General features: G+C 44.1%; 1 protein-coding gene and 1 pseudogene across 2 annotated transcripts in view; one reads left to right on the forward strand and one right to left on the reverse strand.

The window, feature by feature from the left end:
* The window catches only part of LOC146809388 (uncharacterized), a 114,638-nt gene extending 109,107 nt beyond the window's left edge, over positions 1-5,531 (forward strand). For both annotated transcript variants that reach the window (XM_085616201.1, XM_085616200.1), the window contains exon 4: positions 103-5,531. In XM_085616201.1, the coding sequence (XP_085472327.1) occupies positions 103-352 (250 nt within the window). In that variant the 3' untranslated portion in view covers positions 353-5,531. The remainder of the gene's footprint in view (positions 1-102) is intronic.
* LOC146809389 (uncharacterized) lies at positions 2,454-15,860 on the reverse strand (annotated as a pseudogene).
* Between the last annotated feature and the right edge of the window lie 2,473 nt (positions 15,861-18,333).

Here is an 18,333-nt window from a genome sequence, read left to right on the forward strand (position 1 = left end):
CCCTGTTGTTTATGAAGAGGTGTACAAACATGACGCTGCTGCAATACCTGCCCTTAATCCCCAGGGTGTGTTCTGAATCTTGTGAATGTTTTCCTCTCACAGGGCCATGCCTCACCGGAGAGAAAAGCGCAATCGCCCACAGCGCATTCCCATGCGAGGAGCCTGCCAGCCGGGCACCTGCCAGATGCGGAACCTTGCCAGTATGCTTTCCAACCTGGGCCAGAAGTCTGGCAAGAAAAACTCCAATATAAACCTACAGGACCCGCACAGCTATGGTCGGCGCCGTCGCTTCCTGCCCGCCCGCCAGGCGGCCGGTACCATGGGCCCAGCCAGTGGCGACAGGCACAAATAGGGGGTGGCGGGGCTGGGGGTTAGATGGGGTTAGGGGATCTAAAAAAAGAAAAAAAACGTACTATACTGTCTCATCTCTCCTCCATCTCTCCTCCTCGTCCCTCCGCACCAACGGAACAGGAAGCACATCCAGGCTCCCCTAAGCCAATCACAATGCTGCAATGTAGCATTGTGGTTGGTCTGAGTGCCGTGGTTTGGCGCTCAGACAGGCAGTGGGAGCCTGGGCATGTTCTCCACCCTGGCTGTAATGCAGCCTGGGTGGAGAACATGCAAAGTGCGCATGGTGGTTTGGCCGGCCACACAGTCATGTGCACTTACAGTGTGCCCACCACTCCTCCCCCTGCCCTGCTCTCTGAGCAGAGCAGCCTGTAGAAATTCTCTCGAGCACCATTTATAGCATTTACAGTTGAAAAGTATTTTATTGAGCAATCTCATACAGCTTCACGAACCTGTCCAGCAGAGGGAGAGCGCAGCATCATCTGAATACAAAACATCCTAATCCCCCTCTTCAGTACATGGAAGGGAAACAATATTCTAATTCTATCCCCCCATTTCTACCAATACAAATTAAGAAAAAAACCATTACACAATACAAAAATAATAATAAACACATATAACTATAAACACTGAAAGGATACATTTACAATTTCTTACAACTAGTAAGGCATCATTTTTTTTTTTTTTTACAATAAACGAATAATAAAATGTTATACACTACAGACGTAATCTTCTAACTTCTTAGGTTCCTTTATACTTCTGCCAAAAGCACTGGTCTCTCCACCTACTGAACAATCATTCTGATCACCACCACCCACAACTTCACCACCATTCATGACTTCGCTGTTCACCTCTGTTCCTTCCCCACAGTCTCTTGTTCCATCTCCACAGTCTCTTGATACTTTCTGCCTCCTCTTATTTCTGCTTACAGCCACATCCCCTTCTTCTTGCAATTCTTGATTCGAAACACTCTCTTCAACATAAGCAAAACTATCAATCCACCAGTACCTATTACAGCATTATTTTACATCTAGGTCCAATTCACGCACACCATTCTCACTTTCTCTAACCCTAGCCAACCTACTCATGTGACAAATACTGCCATCCTCCAACTTCACTGTGCTTTTCATTACTTCCACAACCCTAACAGGTTTGCTAAACTTGTTTTGCCTTTTAGGCATCTTCCTAGCATATTTCACTAGTACCCATTGACCCACCTTCAGGTCCACATTGCACACTCCATGTTTAGTATTGAAATAGGTTCTATTCCTTTCCTGGGATTTCCAGAATACACTTTCTGACTTTCTCAGTACTCCATGGCACTTTACCTCTTCTCATTCACCTGCAGATTAGCTTTAGAATGGGGCTTACGTGTTCTCTTAATGCCAAACGGACCTTCTCCAACTGACTCATGATCGGTGACTGTGTCTATACCATTTTCTTCAATTTATTCTCCCAATTTTCCCTTCCTTGACTAGCTAGGTGCAATATACCTTTTAAGTTTCTGTTAGCCCTTTCCACAACAGCATTACCCCTTGGATGATATAGTGCAGTGAATTTCTGTGCAATACCAGCAATTTCCATGAACATCTTCATTTCCTCCGATTTAAACTGTACACTATTGTCCGTAAGTACAGATGAACCTTCCCTCAAAAATATGTAATACAAGAATTTAATTACAGGTCTAGTGTCCACCTTTTCAACCACTTCTAATTTAAGCGATTTAGAGAATAAATCCACTAATACCAAAATATATTTGCTAGATCCATCACTCCATACTACTGGACCCATGATATCCAGAGCAACTTCCTCCCAGAGCAAATTGGGACACCTCAATGAACTCAAAGGAGGGTTGAATGACTTAAGCGACTTGCCAGCTCTTTCACAATCTATGCATGACCTTACAAATCTCTTTATTTCAGCATCAACTTTGGGCCACCGATACAAATCTTTAATGTTACATTTGGTCCGCGTAATACCTGCATGTCCCTCATGACACAATGATATAATCCTGTTTCTAATATTCCATGGAGGTACAATTTTGCCACCCTTTACCACAAATATGCTTTCCAATGTTAATTCATCTCTCACCTCCCAAAAAGCTTTCATTTCACCAGAAGCTCTGTCTTCATACAATCTCCCCAACCATTTACAATTTTACTCCTGACCAAATTCAATACATCATCCTCCTTGAAAGCCGCTATCCATTCATCTTCTTTTAAACTTTTCGATTCTCCAGTATTGAAAATCCATGGCGCACACACATCATTCCAAGGGCTGTTATCCACTTCCCTAAGAGGCAAGGATAACCTGCTCAAAAAATCTGCTGTCACACTTTTCCTTCCCAGAACATATTGTACTTCATACAAAAAGTCTTGTAACCTCATGGAAATCCTAGCAATACGTTCTGAAGCTCTGGATAAGTAATCCGTGGTCAACAATTTTGTCAAAGTTTTATGTTCAGATCGGACAATGAATTTTCTGCCCCACAAGAATTTGCGAAAATGTTCCAATGCCCACACACAAGCTAACGTATCTCTTTCTATCACAGAGTACTTTTCCTCCTTGCTTGTCAATGATTGGGACGCAAAAGCAATAGCTACTTCACACCTATTCCTCATTTTTTTAATAAGTACACTCCCCAAACCTTTCCCACTAGTGTCCGTAGTGACAAAAGTGTCTGCATTAGGATCGAATCCTTGCAACATAGGTGCACCGCCAATGGTTTGTTTTATTTCCATAAAAGACTTCTGGCATTGAGAAGGCCACTCAAACTTTATTTTATTCTTCTTCAATATACACATCTCATTGTTCACAAGTTTTGAGTAGATTCCTGCTAAACCTAAAAATGAACAAAGTTCATCTTTGTTTTTCGGCGAAGGTGCTTTACAAATAGCTTTAACAATTTTTTCTTTAGGTTTAATACCTTTATCGCTAATTTCATGCCCCGCCATGCAAAGCTGCAGCAGCAGGAATAAATAAAATGATAATAACCAAGTTAGTATCATTTTATTTTTCCTTTATTTCACTGCTGCAAAGCAGTGGGGCAATGCTCCTCCGCCTTAGTGGACCTTACCCAGCACTGCAGCTCTGACATTTATCAAGCACTAGGCCCCAGGCAGCACCGCTAGGCAAGGCCAACCCCTTGAAAGCGTGGGCTCTTAAAGCCGGGGACACTACCTCTGGTGGCGAGGACTCACCAATGAAACTCAGGGGCCATACGCCACTGGGCGCCGAGCCCGGGTCACTGTGGGACATCTTGAGCTTGGACGTAAAACTGTTGGCAGTAAAAATAATCACTGTGCTGAAAATAGAAAGTGAAACTAAGTAGTATAGCAATGACCTTCCTGAGGGTGCAACCAACCATTGGTGGTGTCTTCAAGAGGAAGTCGCCAATGTTGTCATAGAGATAACTCCAGCGTTTATCCTCTCTCAGGAGGTGGTGATGAACAGGCAGCGCCATGGCTTCTGGGAGCTCAGACATCAGCAGAGGGAGCTGCCGTATTGAAGTCTTAAGAAGAAGTAATGGTGTTAACATGTTTTATTGTACTGTTATCTCTGCCGTTACCTGGGGAGTAGTACACTGGGAGCAACAATTCAATGTTCAGTCAGTGAAATCAAATCTCTGTCCCTCCTTAAACCTTCAATAATGAAAGAGGATGGAGAGAAAACATGAATGCTGAGCAGCGCCAGCACACTGAGCAGCACAGGCTGCTCAGCACCAGGCAGACCAAAAAGACTGAATTGTTTTGCACTTGTTTTGTCAGAAGCACTTCCTGGAAGGATTGAAGGGGCACGTGTCCCATCACTAAAGGACTTGATGACCTTGAAGCTAGTGACCCCTAAAATACTCATTCTGTCCCGCTTAAGCACACCTTTGCATTGGGAGACCCAGTGTCTCGCTTTGCTGGGATTGCTTCTTTTCTAGCTTTCTGCCACCCTTTCCAAGAGAGTTAAACCAGGACATCTACTGGGCTGGTGTGGTTGTTCCTGGACCAGTCGCATGCCTTATGCTATAGCAGTGGTTGGGTGGTCACCATCCTTCAGCCTTTCCCCAAAAACAATATGGCCGCCTAATCCTGAAAGCTTTAAAGCCCCAGAGACTCTTTTGGGCAAGCTCAAACTGAATCTATCCCTGCCCTTTGTCCATCCTGATCACTTTGAAAGTGAAATTAGTGGCTGCTCTGTGACATTCCTGTACCCCACAGAACCCTGAAATAACACTAGCAATGAACACTGCAACAGCTTCAGTGCACTCGGCTTAACAACCCACCATCTATCCATTCCAAAGGTCAGTGAATAGAGAACCCCTAAGATCCACCACATTAAAGTAATCTTTCTATCTTCCCCTCTCTTATCTAGCCCTTGAGGCTGTAAGCCCCAAAATACCACAGTTCTCTTATAAACTTCGAATATGTTCAGGACCGGACTGGCCGTAGCGGGCACCAGGCATTTCCCCGGTGGGCCAGCAAGGTGGCGGGTGGTTTTTGGCCCCTGGGGAGCCGTTTTTGGAACAGGCTGCTTTTTGCAGCATAGCTGCAATATCGGCCTCTGTAACAAAACCAGCCGGAACCGGCCCTGGCAAGCAGCTCAGCCGCACCCTCAAGCCCCTGGGCCCGAGCACTTGGCCAGGGCCGGTTTTGGTTCCCAGTCCGACCCTGGGAATATTACCTACTCTCTCCCACTTTAGTCAGGTTACGAAATTGGCCACCCTTCAAAAACAGGCCACGGATGTTCTTCCTGTAAAAGCACTTATTACAACATCAACACCCAGCTGAAGTACAAGGCCAGTGTAACTCCCAAACTTTACAGGGGAGTCTCCAAAACCCAAAGGTCCATCTATTCCCCTCCTACCAGAAATCCAGCTATGTGAATCCCTGAACCTATGAACCACTAATTGATTTTCCCCTTATCAATTACCCATAGGCCCACGCTATGGTAAGATAAAGTTTGTATATATAGGGTATATGAAGACTATTAATGTATATGTGTATATATATATGTATACATAGATAGATATCTATATCTCTCTCTATATATATATAATATGTACTATTAATATATAAAAATGCATATTTATGTAAAATACATATCTATCATTATTATTGCTCTTTTGTGTAATGTTTAAGTTGTCAGGTGACGCTGAATGGTTTATGTCAATCAAAGATTATCTAAGATGTATCGCGTGGAATATGCCGAAGACCGACAGCGGTATGAAATAACCACACTATCTTTTCATGAAAGTAATTAAAACAATTCTTCAACTCTGTCGGAATATGTTGGTATTCTTGTCTTAGAATTTTGGGTCTTGAAAAAGACATTCTTCATACAAATTTGCCTACACAAGAATCAGACCAAATCATTATGAACCTTTGAATCTTTTAACTTTAAATGTAATTTTTTGGGCAGTGGTGATACATGGAGTGGAGAAACAGAGGGTGTACAGACGTTTTAAATATTTACTCGATTTTACATTTTAAATATTAGATTAGGTTGTGTGTGTGTAGTTTGCTACTCATTGTGAGCAAGGAAACCATAACTCCCTCAATGTACTGGACTTGACCTCAACCTGAGTGTGGAAGGGTGCTGAGGCCAGAGCTCACATCAAGGGTAACTCGCATGGAGCGGGGCTAGCTCTTGGGCTGACCACCACCACCCGGAAAGATGAATGACTTTCAGTTGCTAAAGGCCATGCCCAGTGTTGTGGAGGAGCATGGCTGGCCCTTGTCACCCACCCTGAGCGCTCAGCCCCCTTTGGATTCAGTGTTTGTCAGGTTCCTGCTGAAATCCATACTGTCGCTGAACCCCTACACGAATAAGGAACATGAACACCTGGCAACCATGGGATGGACGGAGAGGAGAGTGAGAGAGATACTGGCCTTGATTACATGCTTGCACTGGTTCTGGGTAGGCAGGGACCCATGCAGAAGGCTTCACTGGTGGGAATATAGTAAGACCAGCTGGATGAAGTGGGAAGCCACAAGTGAGAATTTGGTACAAGCAGTGGGAGTATGGATCATGTTTTCCAGAGTTTCCAACCTCGCCTCGCCCTATCCCAGATCTATGTTGAGGCAGAATCCTGACAGATTCTGATATGGGCTGGCTTTAGCGTTTGTGGAACCCAGTGTGACAATGTCTGTTGGCGCCCCCTAACCATGGTCGAGGTGGTTACCACCCCAACTGCGGATTCCCTCACCACCACCTTTTAACAGTGCCCCTCAAGCCTCCATAACCACTCTTTTAAATGCATTTAATTAGTTATATAGCGCCACTGATACCAGTGTAGGGTGTCAGAGCACTTTGCATCACACACTTATTACACAGAGACAATCAATCATACGTGTGTAAGTCAGCATATAAGAAATGTTACATAAGCCACAGGACTACAAGATGTAGGCGTGACAATTCATGTATGACAGAGAGAGACCCCTTGAGCTGACCAAGGGAATTGGGGTACTCTTACCAAGTAAAACAAGAAATATCCCTTGACTATACCAATAATAACATTAGGTTTACTGCATCAAGACACATCAATCCTATATCTAAGACACACTACAGTCCAATTATACGCTTTCACATTAAGACCATATCATACACAGTTTATTTACATTAAAACCATACATTGTACAAAATTAAAAATGTCTCTCATAGGAGTCACTCTATCAAAAAACAGACGTTTTAATAACATACAAATTATAACAGCCGTTATGAACCAGCATAACAGAGAAAACAACATAAAAAGACAATGAACTCTGTCATATATTGCACATCCGCAGGACGATAAATTTTATAACAATGCTTGTGATATGTTTCGCAAAACACTTATTTCTACAAGTCTTTGTTGATCCTCAAGATTGTGCTGGCAACTGCGTCGACGCGTTTCGATGGGTTGTGATTATATTACCATCTTTCTCAAGACAAAAATACTAATTGTTTTCTCAGATGCACTTTCTGATTTCACTATCGTGTTTAAAATAAAATACATATAATCAGAACAATATTATTGTAAATTAATAAACTTTGTTTTTACATCCATGGCAGTATTTACAAACCATATACATAAACCTGAACGGTATGACAAATATAAATGAGATACCTTCAATGAATAAAGTCTGATTTCCCTCAATGTCTCTCTTTAGAGTTTATATAATACTAACAGGGGGAAACATAATTTCGTAATTGTCCATTTTGGCCAAAACTCCTCAGTTCATCAATATTAACAGCCTTAGTGATGCCTCTATTCCACATTCATGATAGCATTTATAGACATTCTCACAGGGTATTATACTAAATGTAAATAAAATACCTTGAATCGTTGCGATATATTTTACTTTTATATCTCTCTTTGGGATTTAATCAATATTAGCAGCCTGAGTCATGCCTCTTATTGCCCATCCACGACAGTACTTATAAACATTGTCACAGATTATTATGACAAATGTAAGTGGGATACCTTTAGATCGATACAGTATATTTTCCTTAGTCTCTCTCCTTTAGATTTATCATACAGTAACAAAGGGAACATAGTCTCATTTGCTCGGTTGCCCCTCCTCGCAACTTTTCATTAATCAATATTCACAGCCTGTTTCTTATCTCCAATCCCTATATTAATTGTTTAAATTCTACCACGCCTTAATCCTACTCAGAACGAGTGAAAAGCCCACCATATTATAGATCATTATTGCATTGGAATAGTGGTGGAACCCTTCCTCTGTACACAACATTTAACTCTTTTTCGACTGTTCCTCACCTTTTATGTGTGGGACGTATTCGCTAAATTCCGCCGTTTTCCGTGGCCTCTATAGTAACCGGCAAGCTGTCTTTATGCTGTCTATCCTTTTGCCGGTATTTATGCTCTCTACGGACTCTTCTAGTCTGATAAATAATACTTTTGTTACAATTTAAAGCTTCGACAGAGTTTTGTCCCCGCCCTCATCCACTGGTATATATTGCTCACGAGTGCCTACCTGAAGGCTGCGTTCTAGAGACCCCCGTTTTTCCAATTGGATATTTTCTCAATACGGAAGGTTTCTGAGGTCCACGTTGATCCTCAGTCTGACATGCACCGACTAATAAAGAAATACATAATTTTATGGAAAGCTATTAATATATTTTATCCCTGCTTTTATCCAATTCGATAAATTATAAGGATAGGTATATCCCACGAGAGTTAAATTTAGTGAGTATTCCTCCGCCTTACCTATGAGCCCGTTTCGATGTGGCGTGAGACTGCGTATCCTTCTGAAACGTCCCTAGTATGTGCTTGTACTACCTGCTTCTATTTGACCCAAGTTATCTTGTCTGTGATTGGTTCCTGATTCGCATGATTTCCACCCTCGTATAGTTAAGTTTCTTGACTTATTCCGCTGATTCCACACGGTTCGATATTGTAAAAAAACTCCCAATTTTGTAATTCGTATATCGATGGTCATCTATCAAGCTCTCCACCACTGTGGTTCTATCATCATTTCCTCCGGAGTAACTATTCCTTATCATGTGTCAATCTTTGGTGGGATCTATTGTTGGATGCCTGATTTACATATGTATGTGACCTGTGCTGACTCGACCCCTCTCCCGCTTCAATCTATTAGATGCTGCGGTCTTGATTCAAAAGGTCAAAACCTTATTGTACCTTGTGGGGAGTGATCATAATCATAGCATTGCTATCACAGTCCCACAGAGTGTTCTCTAATTCCAATTAAAGTCCCAAGTGTATAGCCTTGGACTCACATAGCATTCTTACATATATGCCCCCAGCTCAATCTGTTGTGGTTGCCGTTCCCTAAATTTTGCATGTACTGACTCTGCCCCCTCAATTTGTAGACTGGCAGAAGAACCCATTTCTATTCCATGTAGGGCATGAGCTCATACAACCTCTATACTAATAGTATCTTTCTATTATTTCGGTCTAGATTCAACAATTCAGAATCTGTGTTATGCAATTATGAGAAAAAACTTCCCATTGACATAGCCTTAATCTCAATATTGTTGCAGGGATTCTGCTTATGCACAGAACTATGCGCAGGAACCCAGGACCTCAGAGAATTGTGGTGTACCAAAAACTCCCCTCAGAACCCCTTATCCGACTAGCTTAGTGTCCCATTCGTTATCCGAGATCTAGCTCGGCGGTCCCAATGTATAGACAACCCAGAACAAGTGACGTAGAATATTCTCAGGAATGGTGGGAATCAGAAATACCTTTTCGTTATTATTCTCATATCAGTCCACAACAGAATAAACAGAGACACGGTTAAAGTTTAAAGAGTTTAATTTATAAACCTCGTGTCCTATGATGCAGTATTTTGGCTAACATAAGCAGACAAATGGTTAAGATTAGAACCATCAGCATTGTTACAATACCATAGAAAATGAAAGGAGCAATCATAATAAAATGACAGTGGAAATCAGCCACCTTCCTTTCGCTAATAAACTAATAGTATTATTATTAGACTAATAGAAGGTCTCTAGGCTTGAATGGGGAACCCCATACCATATAAATCAGCTTAGTGGAATCACATCACAGGATCAGCTAGGCTCTCTCCTGGGATCACTCTTCTGCTGAATGAATCTAAAACATGCTGCACTACAATATTAAAAGCACTCGTCTTTCAGGTATCTGCAGCTGCGTGCATGTTATGACTAAAAAGTGGGCCGATCAACCTGCACTTAACAACATGCACCGTCTAGCGACCCAGACTTGTTCTTTTCACAATGTACAGACCAAGGTCGCTGCTCACTGTTAAGGATGTTAAACAACAGACAGTTCTCATGTGAAGCAAAGTCGAGTAAGTATTTCTCAAATAATAACATGCAACAACAGTGTCGCGTGCAAAAGCAGCAAAAGCAGCAAGATGGCTTTCTAACATCTAACGAGGTTGTGCTAACTTAGCATTGTACATAGGGAGATAGGTATCATCACTACACCCCCCCTTGATTGGACCACTAACCACTAGGGGCGCACTTTCAAGAACGCAGAGTTCAAGTCTGACAGAACGAAACTAAGGGCATGAACTGTAAGTCCATATAAGGTAAGTGAAAAAGTTCGAAGAAAAAAATAAAAAGAAAATTGATGTTAAAGGAAAAAAACCACTGTAAAAGGGGAAAAAATATAACATCGATGGATGCACCATGAAATGACAAGGGCAAAAAGTCAATCCATCAAGGTGTAGGCACAATAAGTAGCGACAGCTTCCAAGAGAAAATCATTGGAACGTTCCGCAAAATTATCTGCCATCCAGTTCAGCAAGGGGAAGGACCACACGCGTTCCTCGATCATTGTAGCCTCAAGCACCGTACTGGGACAACAGGCGGGTTCTTCAAGATAACTTCTTTCCAAGAAGTCAGCAGCAGCTGTTCTAATGTCCCATTTCCCAAGGACTCCATGCGCAGCCGCACAGGCCATAATCCTGATTCCAGAACAGTCCAACTCATGAACCACTAAGGAGCTCATTAGCTGATCATAATCCGGGGGAAGGAGACACCGATGTCGTCAATCACAAATCCAGAGCCCATTGGAATGGACAATCTAGGCAATGAAAGACAGGTTGCACGCAAGTAAAGAAGGGAAACCGGAAGGACAATCCATAGGCGCTGCTTAAGGTCGCCAACGGTAAGGTGCCATAGTAGTCAAGCATCCGGTTACGCAGATGGAGCAGCTGGGGCATGCTGCCTTGGAACGCAAGTTGCGCAGCCATTGCGCAGTACGCAAATCAATAGAAGTACCCCAGCTACGAGGGCGAGAAGCTAAGGGAGACCTCCGAAGACGCTGGAAAAAATAGAATGAAAAAATGCAGGGATCACACCAAAAATAGTTTGAAAGGAGGTCACGAGGCCGGAGCCCACAATCTTAAAAAAATGAACCAGGCCACTTGTTGATGAGGCATTAAAGATAGTCTGAATCAGGGTCCCAAAATGAAGTGGGAGATCAGTATTCAAAAGAGCCTGTACTTCCGTGCGTGTGTTAGCCACGTGAAGGACAAATGTTTCACGGGAGGAAGTCAACGTGACTTCTTTTTGAGACAATAGAGCCCTTATTCTGCTAATCTTGTTGAACTCTGCTTACAAGGTTGGTATGGAAGGCCAGATGGATACATCGAGCCGGCCATGCGGGGGTGGGAAAAGGACGTTATTGCAGCAAACTACTCGCTGTGATACAGTTACAATGTAAGGAATTCCCACGAACATCCCACAGCAAGCTTCATTATTTAATAACAAATAACTACCGTTAGCAAGCAGCGTAAAAGACGGTGTTATAACTGGCACCGGAATCCCTTTCAGGATGCAAGCTAAATTAGGGGCGTGTATATTACAAGCACCATGTAACTGAATGTGCCTACACAATACAGAGTGATCCGGAGTGGAAGTACACTCCTCAGCTGTCAAATAAACCTCCGTACCGTCTCTCACACATCTGTACGTGAACGGGAACGACCAAACTTCGTGCAGAAAGGCAGTACCAAGTTGTTCATATCTGCCAAGGGCATAATGTTTCATGCACAAACTGAACTTAAACAGGGGAAAGGTAACGTGATCAACCCGTGAATAAGCCACAAGGCAGAATTTAATTCAGCAACAGAGAAAGGTAAAGGTTCCAATTTCTCAATGTGCAGTAGTGAGTATGTAGCATCTTTCATGGACATGAACTGTTGTTTCGCAGTTAAATTAAAAGGGAGGAACAAAGATGAAACATTCATGTAATCCCAAGGGACTTTCCCTGCCTTTAACGTTTGCAACGTCCATGCAAATTGCATAATAGAACGCAATTGATTTTGACCATGATACAATACACACAAATCATCCTGCACAATGTCTAACACAGACGATACAATGTTATCCAAGGTATAAATTCTGGAAGACAGGGTGTTCATGCTATTATCTATTACAGCCAAAACTTTCTCCATATTGGCCTGGTCAATAGCTCGTAATCTGGACGCAGCCTCAATCTGCGACAGCTTCCAAACTTCGTTGTAAATAGCATAGACCCATCTTTTGGACCTGCCCATTGCAAGACCCTTAACAAAATCATTCAAATCTATTTTGTCGTTTAATTTTGATAAATGAAGTTTAACAGATGCTAAGGTAGAATGTTGCAGCCAAGATTGGCATAACTTCCCCACCGAGTATGTAGTTACAGTGTGAGAAGATTCAAAACGGGGGTCCACACGAACTTGTGTATACCCCTGCCTTAAACCAAGAAACCGATGTTGACAAAAATCCGAACTTGTCTGCCACACCAACCATCCCTCTGGATTCAAATCAGAAATGTTGAAGGACGTGTTGGACACGTATGTTTGCAACTTAGCAAGGGAAAGATCTGTATGATTACCCCAATTAGGGTAAGCACCCAGATCCGGAATTGAGGGAGAATTACATTTTTTATTAGTACCCAATCCAAAACAGGTGGTCTGAAAAATTGACGAATTTAAAAATAACATGTGATTCGGGATAAGACAGGCACGATGCAAAGCTTCCGTTCCCTGTACCTGCCATGGTTTAGAACCCCAAACCGATTTAAGATCGATAGTAGCCTTCCACAGATCATATCCTCCAATTGCCAATTCGTCTTTAAAGGACTTGGAATACAACAATTTTGTGTGTGTCAGTCTAACTTTAGAAGCAGACTCAGGCGCAACCTTAAAATAAAAGGAGGCCGGATTTGACACACTGAAATCAGAAAAATAAGTGAATTTGTTCACCAACGTGGCTGAGCTGCCCATCCTAGGGGCGCGACAGTGTTCCCATTGTGTGTAATTTTCAAAATTTCTAAACGTATTTGCTTTGTGCAGGAAGCGTGTGCCATACTGTTGATAGCAGAATTGCTCATCATAATTTGCAGTATCTAAATACAAATCTTCAGCATCAAATGCAGCATAATATTTCAGATCAGAAAACAGTGCTTCAATGGCCTTGACATCCCAATCATCTGAGTGGATGTTCTGTTTGACCACATCACCCATAGAAACACGAAATACATTTGGCACATTAATTACTTCAGTGGGGCCATGAATTTGAAATTTTACAGCATCCCAAGCAATCCCATCACGTACAGGCCAGGCGGTAATGTTCACAAATGTCTGGTCCCTTTTCATGATATGTGATGAGGAGTGGGGGGCCAAAGTTCCATCAATTAGACGAATTGTAGATCTTTCTTTCAGGTAGTGTCCATTGATAAGTCTAAAAAACACTACCACAAAGCCAATGGACATAAACAAAAAAATACAAATGAGCACCAGCCAAATGTAAGTCCAAGGGGGAATAAAAAAATGTCTTTTGAACCAGGCAACAAAAATGGAAACTTTCGACGGGCAATGGAAGTCACTGAATTAGCGTCAAAGGAAGAATGTGACTGGTTAATTGTGGTTGATTGTAAAAGAGGCACCGGGACTTCTGTAGGATAAGCATACGCAGGATCTTCAGGCAGACCACCAGCAGTTGGTGGCAGTAAAGGACCAGTAACTGTATGCATCTCGACTGCAACATCAGGCAAGGTGTTAGAAGCTGGGGCCACAACAGAATTTCCCAGCATTGAAGGGCAAGAAACCGCTGGTGTCATACTAAGAAGTATCGGCCACTCGCTGTAGCTTGACATTGTCAACAGATATGTACCTGTTATCCTTGCGACCAGGAAGTGGAGGTAAAATGACTGTACGTGTACCCTGTACGCCAAGCACCGGAACTGGTGCACGATAAGAGGGGCCAAACTCCTTCTTGTTCTCCACCTTCTCACGGACCAGGTCACCAACTCGAGGTAGCCAGCCAACTAACGGAATCTGAAGTGCAGCATCAGACGTGGAGGGTACGTGTTCCTTCGCTAGAGTGTCTCTGGCTTCTTGAAGATTCTGCAATACAGCACAGTGATCATCTAGGTCAAAAGGCGCGGCCGCCACCGGCATGTCTAGACCATCAAGGTCTGGGACAAACATTCGTATGCCAAAGAGCATCATATATGGGGTCCGCCCACCCAGAGACCTTCTAGGGAGATTATTAAGTGCACGTTGCACGTCATACAAGTGGGCTAGCCAGTTCCGGCCAGTACCTAAAACCCTGGCTGTCAAAGATTGCTTTAAGTCACGGTTCATCCGCTCCACCACACTATTGCCCTCAGGCCGGTATGGAGATGAAAATTTGACTTGGACCCCCAAATTTCTCATGGCTTCTTTGTACGCCTTAGAGACGAACGCAGGGCCGTGATCAGAATGAAAGGTACCACACGCAAAACTTCCAACGAAGACACGCAAACCCTTGATGACAGTACGGGCATCAGCACTCCTTTGTGGCCACACCCACAGAAAACGTGTGCACGAATCCACTGCAACCAAGATGTACTTGTACGCAGTATCAGAGGTAAAAGGACCGCAGTGATCTAAATAAACACAAAAAAGTGGTTTATTAGATATATACAGCTGCGTTTGTGGCGGACGCGCCGCAGATGAAGGCTTTATCTGCTGACAAAAGTCACAATTAAAAACATAGGTGTGCGCTTGTTTGTATAAGCCAAACCACCAGTAACGTTGCTGTAATAAAGATACCGTAGCCGCAACGCCGGCATGCGCGGACGCCATGCCCTCGTGGGCTGCTGATATCAAAGATGGTCTGCAGTCCGCGTTGGGAATCAATCTGTCACCAACGTCGTTAATCCTTACTAACGGGACGTTATCAGGACTTAGGTGATAATGGTAACGAGAAGGGAAACCTTTCGGAAAGCCTTTTCCCGTCTCTGTAGCAGCAATAGCTGCCAAGATGTCATCAGCGATCTTACTGTTGGATCTGGTAACTGCTGCTACTAAGTATGTCGCCACTGCGGTTTTTGCTGCCTCGTCAGCCAAACTGTTACCGACAGTATGGACGCCAACACGTTGGTGACCAAGAGTGTGAATTACATTCACGAGAGGCAGACGTTCTTTAAGATCTGCCACTCGAACCTAAAGCGTTTTATGCTTAACTGTGCTACCTTTGGAATCACGATAGTCATTTTGAGACCAAAAATGCAGATTGTCATTGTATGCTTGGACACAATAAAACGAGTCACTCACTATAAGAGTAGTGACTCGAGGATCAGCAAACTCCAGTGCAAGCACCAGAGCTCGAAGCTCCGCCAGCTGTGCGGTACAATCACCCAATGACTGTGTATGTACTACATCGGATTGGAAATCACCATTTACGAATGTACCAACCACAATTGCGCAAGCCGCTGAATAGGCGTGCTTTGATCCAGTTGCGGGTTGCGCAGACCCGTCAGTGTAAATGACACAATGGTAATCCTCGAGCGGGCGCAAAGTCAGAGGAGCTGGATGAACAAATTCATACTGCAAGAACTCCTGAGTCTGTAATGCCGCGTCAAAGATATATGTGACGTCCGGCGGAGTCAAGGAAGTCGCCCACTGTATCCACCGCGGATGCAAAGCTTTTGAATTGGGTACACTAGCTTTCGTCACCGCCTCAAGGGCAGGATACGGTGTTACCACCAACATGCGTTTCCCTTGTGACAGCGCTTGTTCTTTCAGGATCGCCATCTGAACTGCTGTCAGTACTTTTTCGACAGCAGAAAATCGCAGCTCAGCTGAAGTGTACAGGTGTGATTTGTATGCAATGGGGGCGGTGTCGCCCTCATTGAACGTTAAGTATGTGAAACCCACTGCGCCCGGTACAATTCTAATGACCAGGTTAGTGTGGTTGTCACGCGTTTGTAAGTATTTTGAAGCAAGAAGGTCAGCCTGCAATAACTGTAATGCAGCTGAATGCTCCGGCAGCCAACAACATTTGGAAAAAGTAGGTTGTACCAAGGCATAAAGCGACTTGATACGCTGGGCATAGTCAGGAATGTACGTACGACCGAAATTCAGAAAGCCCAGCAGGGATTGCAATTTTTTCAGCGTTGTAGGGGCACGGAGGCGTGCGCATTTCTCAAGGAAGTGCGGAGCCAATCCTCGACCTTCATTGTTGAGCTCGTACCCCAAGAACAACACCGTATACTCGGCAATGTGGGACTTCGCAAAGTTGAACTTGTAACCGAAGTCAGCCAACATAGTAATTATGTTATCCACGCGAGCGAGGTGTGGAAGCAACTCGTCGTCCGTTAGATAGATGTCATCGACATACAAGTACGCTTCCGGGTCTACCATCTCCAAGAGAGAGACCACTCAAGCAGCAAAGACCCCAGGGCTGTTTTTATAGCCCATCTGGAGCCTTTTGAATTGTTTTTGTATGCCACCCGAGGTAAACGCCGTCCACTCATAACTGAGAGGGGCTAGGTTATGGCTGTAAAAGCCATTGGAAATGTCAAGTGTGGCTTTGAACCGTTTTCTCACGAGACTATCGACGAGAGCCGAACTGTGGGTATTTTGCACCACGCACGTCCAGCAATGTGAGTTTAAGTGCCGGTAATCCAAAACTAGGCGGTACGATCCGTCAGGCTTCGTCACAGTGAATAAAGGATTATTCATTGGTGACACACATGTCTCAATTACTCCCTGATATTCCAATTGTTCAAGGATAGATGCGACGTGAGGTCTTGCCTCACGACGCATGGGATATTGGGGTTGTGGCTGGGGCGTGGACCGCAACGGAATCTCATGGTTGGGAGAAAATTTATCCCAGCCTACCTGATTACGATACAACGCAGGTGCAAGCACCTGCGCCCACTCCCCGGCCAACCTAGTAGAATGTTCCGTCGGCACTGTGTGCCCAAAGGACGGGAGGATCACGTCCTCCCCTCGAGGAGCATCTAAAACGAAAGCCGGGGGCCAATCAGCCTCCGCCAAAAGATTCAGATTATCCCAAAAAACCACTTTAATTTTGCGTTGTATGTCACCCTCAATTAAAAGGACAATTACAAACAGCCTTCCAGGGGGAGCTACGCGAGTATCAGCAGTTTCAACACTCACAAATGTATCAGTTGCTGTCGCCGCCAGATATGGACGCAGTGCTTGACACACTACTGTAACTTCCGCCGCGCTGTCTAGCAGCGTTAGCGCCCATGTCAGGTTCCTAAGCTGTGTCCGTACCATCTGAGGCATACCTCGCCGTTAGTGCAGCAAGTTTCTTTTTCTGAAACGGGGGCCGTTGACGTGCAGACTCGTCCTGCTTGCCTTTACCGTCAGCCTGGCGAGGTTGCTCACAACCTTGAGCACCTCTTCCTTTCCCACGGTCTCCGCCACCGGATTGTGAAGCCGATGTTTCCTGTGAAGAACGAGGAGAGCGTTGTTCAGAAACCTGAAATCTATCAGGTGACTTAATACGAGAACGATCGCGCAGATCATACGTGTGGTCACTGGACGACCGGACGGGTGAGGCAGAACGAGAACCCTGTTTCTGTTGCTGTTTGCCCTGTTTCTTAGCTCTCCAACTTTGTTTTGGAAAGTTGGGCTTTTCGTCTTTCGTAGACTAACTCACCTTAGTCTGCTGTACTACATCAGGAATGATCACGGTGGGTTGCACACCCAAGGCGCTACGTCCCACCATTCTGTAGGCTTTCGCAATAATTTTCGCGAATTCCCTGGGCCTGTCGTTCACATCCACAAGTTCCAGCATATTTCCTACTTGGAACTGCATGGCATCTCCTTTGAGGTTGCCCATCACCATGGAACAAACCACATCGAAGCTGTCGACAAGCCTCATTCCCAATTCAAGAGCAGCCTCCGCACCGTGGTTCTCTTGAACTTTCTTGATGACGGAGGGTAGTACAGACATAGACGGAGTGCCATAGCACTTTGAATAGGTCGCAGCAAAGACCTTGCCCCAGTTGTCACAATCGGCAATATCCGGGATCAGGTATTTAGGCAAAGTAATGGTGAGGATCCTGTGTGTCTCCACAGGAGTAGTATTTGGAAAAACCGCTTCCAGTTGGTCAAATTTCTCAGCAAGCCAATAAGGAAATTCATCCTTACTGGTGGGGCACTTGCCGACCACCGAATTAACCATAACAGGACTAATAACCACTGCGTGGTGGTCTGTAGGTTGTCCCGCAACAGCAGGTGCCCCCGCCTG

This window comes from Triturus cristatus, chromosome 7 (assembly GCF_964204655.1).
Source record: "Triturus cristatus chromosome 7, aTriCri1.1, whole genome shotgun sequence".
In the NCBI taxonomy this organism is placed as follows: domain Eukaryota; kingdom Metazoa; phylum Chordata; class Amphibia; order Caudata; family Salamandridae; genus Triturus; species Triturus cristatus.